We start from the raw sequence: 10,578 nt of genomic DNA, 5'->3' as shown, positions 1-10,578 counted from the left end.
GAGTCTTCACCTGTTCCGCGAACATGCCTCGCAAGTACCTATATCTATAGCAGGCCACAAGGGGGCTCCGCACACCTGGCTAGGTGGGTGCCTTAAGGCGTTCAAGCTGAAAGACATCGAGAGTTCGATACTCAGGGATGCATGTCTTTTGTTGCAGCCTGAAGCGGCAGGCTCCCTGGTGGGCGAGGAGGGTTGCTGAGGGGTTTTAACCACTTGGAGGTGGGCTATACAGTAAGGCTTCATTCTCTACCAAGTCTCACACCAGAATTAGGTCTCTCCTTGAACATCAAAGAAAAAAAATCTTACACATTTTCCTGCACAATCTCAGGAAAATTTTCTCCCATCACCGATTGATTTTCTTCCACGGTCTTCCTGGTTTGGTTTCTAAGAGGGGGAGAGAAAAGCAGATCATACAAATTTGGTCAGAGCGACTGTTAAAATTTGATGTTTAGGCAATCCTTGGAAATTCAGCAGACCATTTCCAGAAAATCCCAAGTAGCTCCGAATTCTCCTACAGACCTATCATTAAACTTGCCAAACAAGTTTTCAGGTATACCCATCTGGCCGTGCCCCGACTACCAGTTAACAGAAAATCAACCAACTATTTTCTTTATGGGGCATCTGCCAGCCTTTAAAAATGTCTCATCCTTATAAAGGTTCATTCTTTTCACAGGTGACCGTAGCCATTCAGAGTGCAAATATTCTATAGTAAAAGTTGGGGTGTGAAGCAGAGAACTCTTGCAATAAAAGAGCAGCCTAAGCATGCATAGAAGAAACTGGATGTAGCGGTTGCATGTTAAAAGGGCATTTCAAAACCTGGAATTAGGTTGGAATTGAAGAGAATTGCAGATATAATTCCATAATTAAGCACTCTAGAAGCCATAACCTGGCAAAAATTGCAAGTCTATACTCCACGCTTCACAATGTAGGAAGGCATTGCCTAGCCCTACTCGATATAAAAAATGAAGAAGCTATCCTTCAAATGATCATTCATTGAACCCACATATAAGAACAAGAAATGGAAAGGAAGGCAACAAACTAGCTAGTCAAAGATTAGTGCCTTTAATTAGACATGCAGTGTCATTCCCACATCAGTCTAGATTCATCCGACATGGACCAACATTTGTAGAGTTGCATTTCTTCTACAACCAGGCCGACCAAGTCTCAAGCTTGCTGTTAGTAGCGCTCACCCTCCATTGTATACAAAAAAAAAAACAGATAATGACAGACACCAACCGCCACGGCAACCTTATTGCTGTTGCCTGACGGTTAGTTCTGCCCTAAGGTGTAGTGTATCATTGATGAAGTAAGGACTGTCATCGGCCATGAATGACCTCCAAGGGATCCCAAACAGATTGCGGTAGCCTACTGCCTTGCCCCCAGTGAATGTATAGTTCCCCTTGTACTTGCTTCCGAAATCACATGTCGGCTTTGATCTAGCAGCAAACTCATAGTCAATGGCAACACTAACTGAGCCCTTCTCCTGCATACCAAGAAAAAGGCCAAAACAATGGAACGAGCTCTGCTGGTCCATGTTACAGTGTGCTGAGAGGAAAAAACCATGGCCACCCAGGTGGAATGCCTGGGAGTAGATCCGGCCTGTTGGGAAGAGCAGTTCACACTCTTCACGCTTGAGGTCTAGATAGACCACACACTGCTGGTATGGGACATCAAACTCAACCACCTTAACTGGGCGATACTTGTATGCCCGCTCAGTGAAGCGCTTGTTTGACGACTCCTCAGAGGCTAGAAGCCGCTGACGATGAGGTGTCTCTGCTTTGAAGAAGAGTGCATCCAGAACAACTTTAGAGGCCAGATCAGGGTCCAGGTCGTTGCAGGTCAGGACCTTCTTCAGCTTCCGGCTGGTCATGTTGGGGAAACGAATGAGTCGCCCAAGGCGTAATCCCAGAATCTCTCGTCGCTCCTCAATCTTTGGATACTGCAGCCGAGCCCATTTCAGGACAAAGTCAAAAACTGCATCCTCTGATGCAACTTGGAACTCATCGCTTGACAAGATTGCCTCTATGCCAGCCAAGGGTAAGTTCATGATTTCTTCCTGATACCTACATGTAAAGTTCACCAAAGATAAATAGCCATAATTGCAAGATGAGCAATCATACGTGTGCATATATGTATAAATGTAGATATCTAGGTATCCGTGTTTGTTTAAAGTTTAGAATCAATGTCACAAATCTCGTTACCTAAATTTTCATTGGTAAAGGAATATCAAATGGTATATTAAAAATGTGTTTTGCTTGGAACAATCTCGGGAGAATAGCAGCATATACAAAAAGCATAGAAACTCATAAAAATTAAAAAAGGTTCTAATATAATATCTGTATCTAAAATATGTGCAGTGTTTTGAAAATATTAATGGTATTCGTGGCAGGAAAAAGTAAAAGTCAATTGAGATTTCCAGAAAAAGGGGTAGCTTAGTGACATCCATTTGAAAAGTAGACAGACCTTTTTGTCCCTAAAATGGAACAAGAGATTTTCAAAGGTGCCACCATCTTAGAAGTGGTATATATATATATATATATATATATATATATATATATATATATATATATATATATATATATATATATATATCGTTCATTGAAAAGTAGACAGACCTTTTTGTCCCTAAAATGGAACAAGAGATTTTCAAAGGTGCCACCATCTTAGAAGTGGTATATATATATATATATATATATATATATATATATATATATATATATATATATATATATATATATATATATATATATATCGTTCAAGGTATTATCTCAGCGAGGATATTTCTAGGAGAGATTTTCAAAAGTTGAAAAAATCTCGGGAGTTTAAAAAATTGAAAAAAAATAGAAATAACAACAAAAAAGCTAATAAATAAGTTTTGCATTATTTTTCTTCCAAAAATATAAAGAAACATGTTTTAAAGGTTTAAAATATAAGAGTTTTCCAAAAAATATTGTGATATTATCATGATAATATCACGATATTTTAAAAATATCGCGAGATATTACCTTTAATATCGGTGAACTTAAAATATCGTCGATAATGGTGACAGTGATATATATATATATATATATATATATATATATATATATATATATATATATATATATATATATATATATATATATATAATCGCTCTTGTCAGGTTGGTAATAAGTATGGTCTAGAAAAGCAAAACCAAATACTAATTTTGGGACACATGATATACAGATGGTCTATGCAAGTTGCCATTAAAGATGACCCTAGGTTCACTTGCTTGTGTGCAAGGTTGGTTGCAGCAGACAAGTCCGAAAGAGCAACGACAAACCTAACTTTGAAACAACTGAAGATTTTAATACTAGTTTAAGTGAAACCGTTCCACATTCATGTAAAAATGTTCAGGGGTCGATGGAAAACATGAATGATGTTGGAAAACTATGCAAATAACTTACTTGGACAAGTCCTTGTAACGCTTGGCAAGGAATTGTTTGGCAGCATCTGTCAAAGGTTGGACTGCGTCTCCCATTAATACGCTTGAAGGAAGTTCTAGATATAACAGAGCAGACTCGGTAGTCATTGGAAGGTTCCGCAGCAATGTACTACAATGGCGCATGCATGAAGCAACCTCAAACTTGTCTGCAGCCATGAGTATATCAAGCAATGCAGGAGGCGATGATGTCCTTATTTTCTCACTGTATATGTAGTTTAGAAGTTCCATAACAGCATCTTCCTCTGTTCCATGTGATATTTTAAGGAAAATGTAAATAGAAAAAGTCAGTCTTCACTAGAATAAGAACACACCATGTGCTGAAGGATGCATGTTCTCAGAAGAGCAAAAAATTCTAATGGGCCAAACAAATCCATACAATAACTACAGGTGAGAAAAATGTTCTTGATAAAAGCCTTTACAGTACTTAAAAACAAAACCATGAGACGCTAATATTTCCTTGTTTGAGGAAATCATAGGGAAACCCCATGATATGGAGGTCCATGTCTTATGAAGCCTGACTTCCCAGTGGGATTTCAGAATTGGTGAACAGTGACGACATATTTTGAACCATCCAACATTCAAGATATCACCTGTTGGTTTGGATCCCCAGTTTTGCTGAAACCACAATAGGTTTAACCTTGCCATTGGAAACACCTAAAAAGCGGGTGTACGGAACAATTTTTGGCTTCCAGCATCAAAACAAGGATCCTGCGCCAGTCGCACAAACATGTGACCATGGATGTGAGACCTAGTTGGGAGTCGCCATGCAGGTATAAGAAAGAGAGGTGGGACATAATCCACAGGACTACGCCATACAACTTCGCAGAAAAATATGTGCTTTAGAGAGACATAACATTAGCTGAAGATTCTGAGCCCATTAAGACACTGATGTTGAATTGGGATGTCAGAAAAAATAGTTGGTAAATCTGTGGATTCGGGATTTGGAATTGGTTACCTAAACCAAGCTGTTCGACCATGAGCCAAAAAAGAATCCTACAAGGAAATTGCATCTTGCTAAATATACTTAAGGCTTGCAGTTGATCTGACTTTGAATGTGTTTGGAAGTCAAACATGCTGATACCAGTCAAAGTGAAGTGAACTATGGCCAAATATTCCAACAAGCATTTAAAAGTGCACCCAGAATTGGCATGAGGAATCCCTAATACTGGCGAAGTTTCTTGGGCTAATATCTAAAGATAAATACTTATGAAAGAGATCAATATCTCTTCTTCTGCTTTTATCCTCTCTAGAAGTCAACAGATTGCTAAACATCAAAAAGGCTTCACCAAAATCATAGAGATTTATATGTCAACAGATTGCTAAACTCAAAAAGGCTAACACCAAAACCATACAGGTGCAACATGATATGTGCAAGTTACCTGATGCATTGATTCGTATGGTTACATCTCGCTGCTCAGATTCCTTCATACCGTTTGAGAAGAGCTTCAAAAACCATGAAACATTATTTAGGTTCGAGTAAATTCAATCAAAGGAGGAGAGAGAGAGAGAGAGAGAGAGAGAGAGAGAGAGAGAGAGAGAGAGAGAGAAATTCTGCACCAGCATCCTCACTTTGTAAAAGAATGGACTCTTGGCAGCTAAAATTGCAGAACTAATATGTATTCTTTTCACTCTTAATACAGTTAAACAATCCATGCTCCATGATGAATCATTGTCAAGTATAGCCTCGTCACCTACAAAAAAATGTAACAGTGCATTTTAAATACAAGATGGTCAAAAAGAATAAAAGCACTGCCGTGTCCATTAATTGCAAACGAGGCTGTGTTTCATCTAGTTGTGATCATAAAGCTGATGATTTGGTATTTAGGCCTTCCAATTGCTGGGGAAAAAAGGAAAGACGAACATGCAGGCATGTTTTTGTTTTTGGTGACTACAAAACCATGCCCAAGAGAAGGAATCAAGGGCAAGTAAAAAGAAATGGCCAACTTCAGATGGCCTCAAAATCCCAGCATACAACAAGGGTTTTACCTATGGAGAACTTAGATATTCGAGTTTTTGGCTTCACTTGTAGTGCATCTAGTTGTGAGTCTAATGGAGTACTTTTGAGGAGGTAATCAAAGTTTACTAATTACATTATTAATCTTTTTAATATTAGTCATTCTTATTCATATTGAATATATATACATATATATATTTATGTAGATACGTACAAAGAAGAGAAATAAATTATTGCATAAAAAGTTGAATATTCTGTTGAATATGTCATATGTTTGTGTAGGTTCATTGATAGATATTTACAACAGACAAAATTCACTGACGAATATTTTTTGTTCTATGTGGATCAATCATTTCCATTTATAGCTAAATTGTTGATTCGTGTGAATTATATAGATCAATGACCAAAAGCAATGACCCCAGATGGCTATACTACAAAGAGACTGTTGGAAGAGCAATGAAGTGCCTTTTTTGTGGGTTTCACATTGGTAGAGGCTTACATGCATTCAAATGCCATGTTGCAGCTCGAGGCAATTCAATACGACATTGCCCTTTTCCATGTATTCCAGCTAGTTTTTGTGCTCCCATGGTTACAAGTTTAGAAGAGGTTGAGGAGCAAAGAAGACATTGAGCTGCAGTTGTAGCAAACAAAGAGCCGGATATCATTCCCAACTCAAACAATGATGAGTCGGACGATGATGATGATCCATTCTTACGCTCCTCGTTCACTCCAACAGCTGCAAATAAAATGATCAAAATTTATTGCCCATCATATTTTAACATTTAGTTTAATATTAGACTACTAGCTTTTAGAATGAAAAATTTAGAATCTACGATTAAAGTTTATAGGTCTAGAATACTAGGAATTAGGATATTAAATGAGATGCTTTATGTATCTTGCTTTCCTACTTTGAGATTTGACATGGATTTGAATGTTAAAACACGTAATTATGTTTGAATTATTTAGTTTCAAGAATTATGTATTTTTTTCTTAATTTTAGTTGTTTAGGTTCATAAATTGTGCTTAATATGTGTTTCTATTTTTTCAATATTTATTGTGATTTTTTTTCCTTTTTCAGGGTCCCAACTAGGCCAACTGGACCCGCGTAGTCCCTAGATAGGCATTTTAGGGGTCCACCAACTAGGTGCCCACTAGCGCTTTTGATTACATAGGTTTTTATAGATTATTAGAGATGTGTTGCTTGCAATAACTAAAAGAGAGAGATAAAACCAGCAATTGATGATGCACTTAACAGTCAACTTATGGTTAGTAAGTAAGGAGATATCCTTGATGTGATTCAAACTTGAGATCCCTTGCTGTACTAAACTGGCTATAATGTTCACCTCAATGGGCTTTGAGTTACCAACATAGGATGGCCAAAAAACACTGTTTTCTCAGCTCTTTTCTTATAAATAAAAACGAGGCTGAGCACCCATTTAATATAGCTCTAAAATCTTATAGGCACTATTCCTAGAATTGGTCCAAGAAAATCAAATTTTCATTTAATTTTCTATTTACCTGTACTAACTCCTATGCCACATGGGTGCGGGTGCGGGGGTACGGCACTTTCAAAAAACATGGGTGCGGGGGTGCGGCAAAAATATAAATAAATAAATAAATTATATATATATATAAAGTCCAAAAGTTGAACATAAATGACCATAGGTGCGTTGACCGCACCCAGGGTCAGATTGACCGCACCCAAGGTCAGGTTGACTGCACCGGGTGCTGCACCCGCACGCGCACATGCGTCGGGTACAGCACCCAGTCGACCGAGTCCCTGTGACATAGACTAACTCCTATTTCTCATTATACTTAGCAATTTTCTATGATGAAATGTAATACCTTAACTTGCAATATCAAACAGGAGGAGAAAGAGAACAACCTTGTCTTAGCACTCTTGATATTGGAAAGAGTTTACTTTTAATACCATTTATGTAAACTGAAATTGCAGTATTTCTTAATTTTCACCATTCTTGATCCAATTGAACCACTCTGCTCCAAATTCCATCTTGGCAGTCAAAACAACTCTTCATTTTACTATTTTTCATCAAGGCATTTCTTCTCTTTTTGGGGAAATTTTTTATCTGCATTATGGATAATCTACAGGCAAATACATAGCTAGCTAGCTAGCTAGTTTTCTATCCCAGGAGTAACAACCCAGACATTCTGGATGAGGTTATGTCTGAGGAAAAAAAATGCAACAGCAGCAATGACAGAAGAAGTTTCACGACAAGTTGGAGATAGCAACTAAAAGCTTAAAAAAGGCTAATGATCTTCAAACCCCCGTGACAGTGAAGAATAAAACAAGTTGGCACCACATATTGAAGGAACAATATAAATTTATACAAGTTAAGAGACAATACAACTCTTACAATTCCAACAGGTTCTAACGGCACTTACACATGTTCAAACTCACAACCAGGTATCATGGTTGGGCCATGCTCTTGATATGATTAGGCATCTCTTGCAAAAATAATTACCAAGGACAAAAAGAAACTAAGCCCAAGACACCAAAGTCCCTGTGAGTATCAGTGCAAATCCAGATTGGGATGGGACACAAGGTATGTATGCATTGGTCATCCATCTCACAATGAACACGGAGTGTCAAAGATGCACCAATTAACATAAGACAACCATGCCAATGAGATTATAAACTTACAAAAGTTGTGAAATCTCAAAAAAGTGAAGGAAATAGAGTCATTTTTCAGCTAGTTAATATAATGGCAAATAACTTGAGCATCTCATAAGAGTTAAGCTGAATAGTGGAAGCAGAAATATTTGTACCTCCTGAAGGGGATGCTTCCATCATTGCTACAGCCCCCTCATCTTGATTGTCAAAAATCTCTTGATCTTCAATATCTGGTTGATCGATTAAAGCTGAACTCTCACGGCCGATGGTTAATTCTGCAGTTCATCAATATAGCAACTCGCATCAAGCTGAAAGAAAAACACAATCAACATGAAACGAAAGAAAAGCAGACAACAAAGTGCACGAAAGCATCATCATGCAGACAACGATGAAAAATGATGGCATGGGGAGAGAAAATCAGAAGGAAAACTGAGATTATTGACGAGCCCTATACACAAGATGATCATAATATATATGGAAAGAAGTCCCTAATGGAAAAAAAAGTCAAAAATATTTCAAAACTTTCCATATTGCCAAATTTCTTTTTCACAACACGAGCAGCCTCACAAATAATCCACCCTGTTTTTTTCCCTTTCTTTCTTTGCTTCTTTCAAGAAATAACCATTTTGAGAATAAGAAATAAGGGGTAAAAAGGAGTCAAACGTGCAAGAAAAATTGACACTTGCACCAAACACTATTTTCCAGTAAAAAATAATTCTATTTTTCTACCATGAATCACTGTTCTTCCCCCTTAATTCTGAAAAAAAAACTTAATTCCGAAGAAAAACCCCAAACAAACAGATTAAAATACCAAAATAAAATACTAAAAAATGCACACATTTCCGGTTTTTATAATAACTCCGTTCTTTCATCCGAGGAAGAGAAATTCTAAGAATTTTCTTCTTCACATCCTCATTTTCGACGGATAACATTCTGCATACGTCGTCGTTCAGGCATCAAAGATCAAAACAGCACAAAAAGAGAAGAAAACAAAAAAAAAAAACTCCCTAAGAAACCAAAACGAGAACCGTTCCCTAGTCACAGTTCAAGAGAAACCAACCGAACGAGGGAAAAAACCTAAAGGGAAAGACCGAATCCAGGAAAACGATAACTCCCTCGAGAAGGAATCAAATCGAAGCCAATACCTTTCTCGCGCCTGATCTCCTCCCTCCGCCGCTTCCGGTTCCTCGCCCACTCTGCGATGCTGAGGCACCTCTCCTCGTCCCCACTGCTCTCCGGCGCGCAGCCGACGATCTCCAGCCTCAGCGCGCGGTCGGAGAAATTCGGATCGTTGAACGCGAAGGCGAAGTTCGACACTGCCGCGACGGGAACGACGGCCGACTCCACGTCCATGAGCGCCCGGGGCTCGAACAGATCGACGCCCATGAATTCCTTCATCTCTCTCTCCGTGAACCAGAAAGGAAGGAACTCTATAGCAATCGAGAAAGAGAGTTTCTGCAAAACCCTAACCCTAATTTCCCAACGGAGAGAAGAGAGACGGAGAGAAAGAGGGAGAAGATTCTCAGGAAAAGGGAACGACGGGAAAAACGGGAAAAGAGATCGTCGTTTTAAGGGGGAGGAGGGGACGGAAATGAACCACCGTTGACCAGCATCGGACGATCTGCGCTTATCTGCCACGTGGAACGATCTGGACCTTTTGTTAGTCAAGGGCGGTAAAACCAGGACGGTGGGGGATGTCTCAGCCGTTGGATTGGCAGTTGGACAAAGGGACTGGAAAGTTGCCACGTGTCTTGACGCGTTGCCTTTCGGTTGATGCCTTGGCTCTTTGAATTCGTTGCTAAGCAAGATTAGCGTGCTAATCTAACCATGATTAATGGGATTAGTGTTGTTTGGATGATGGGTTAGTTTGGAAGAGCTGGATTTCATTGACTATGGACTTTGAATGCCAAAAAATAAACGTGGAAAACCATGACCGGCTTGGTTTTGACTTTTGACCAGGTTGGCTGCTTTTGAGTTTGCCTGACCTTTCCTTGCCTGCTTTGATTAGGTTGGCACTAGAGATGTCAATCAATCAGATTTTATGTGATATTCGACTGAATTTGATCCCGTTTAATTGCATTTGGTAAGCCAAAATCATATCTAATTATAATGGGATGCGGATATGGTTTTGATTTTTTGTTGACAAATCAGGCTTAGAAAACAATTCGAGCCCACTTAACCTACTTTTAGTTAGACCTGACCTCAATTGTTCCAGTGTGGATCTTGTCAAGGTTGCATCTCAGTGTGCTTGAATAGGTCAATCATTGGTTCACCTTGGTTTGAGATTACCTATATGGTTCATTGACCCTAGGAGCCTAGAAACATCTTAAATGGTATTTGACCAGCTTTTCATTGATCAAAATGCTTAGAAACTGCTTATATGGTTTTGGACCCGTTATTTCCTCGCATCCCATCATTGTCGAAAATCTCAACTGCAAAAGTCTTACACAAAAAAAGGTGATTTCAATTAAGACAAGGAAATAACTACCAAACTAAGCATTTAGTTTTTGTATTTTTTTTTTTTAA

General features: G+C 38.6%; 1 protein-coding gene across 1 annotated transcript; it reads right to left on the bottom strand.

Annotated features, from left to right (window-relative positions):
• Nucleotides 1-1,039: 1,039 nt before the first annotated feature.
• LOC149843785 (BTB/POZ domain-containing protein POB1-like) lies at nt 1,040-9,589 on the bottom strand. Its single transcript, XM_090000058.1, has 6 exons — nt 9,198-9,589; nt 8,208-8,327; nt 5,036-5,157; nt 4,846-4,909; nt 3,429-3,708; nt 1,040-2,063 (listed from the first exon to the last, which is right to left on the bottom strand). The coding sequence occupies exons 1-6, from the start codon at nt 9,448-9,450 to the stop codon at nt 1,250-1,252; spliced, it is 1,653 nt and encodes a 550-aa protein (XP_089856184.1). The 5' UTR covers nt 9,451-9,589; the 3' UTR covers nt 1,040-1,249.
• Nucleotides 9,590-10,578: the final 989 nt, after the last annotated feature.

The sequence above is a fragment of the Nuphar pumila genome, chromosome 3 (genome assembly GCF_984573655.1).
Source record: "Nuphar pumila chromosome 3, dmNupPumi1.hap1.1, whole genome shotgun sequence".
Classification (NCBI taxonomy): Eukaryota; Viridiplantae; Streptophyta; class Magnoliopsida; order Nymphaeales; family Nymphaeaceae; genus Nuphar; species Nuphar pumila.
This window is presented reverse-complemented; position numbering and strand designations above follow the sequence as displayed.

Excerpts from the sequence above, each read along its gene's own strand:
- LOC149843785 (XM_090000058.1), bottom strand. The coding sequence starts at position 9,450 with ATGAAGGAATTCATGGGCGTCGATCTGTTCGAGCCCCGGGCGCTCATG. Across the intron at positions 5,158-8,207 it reads GGAAGCATCCCCTTCAGGAG|GTGACGAGGCTATACTTGAC; the intron begins GTACAAATATTT and ends ATTTTTTTGTAG. Across the intron at positions 3,709-4,845 it reads CATACGAATCAATGCATCAG|AGGAAGATGCTGTTATGGAA; the intron begins GTAACTTGCACA and ends CACATGGAACAG.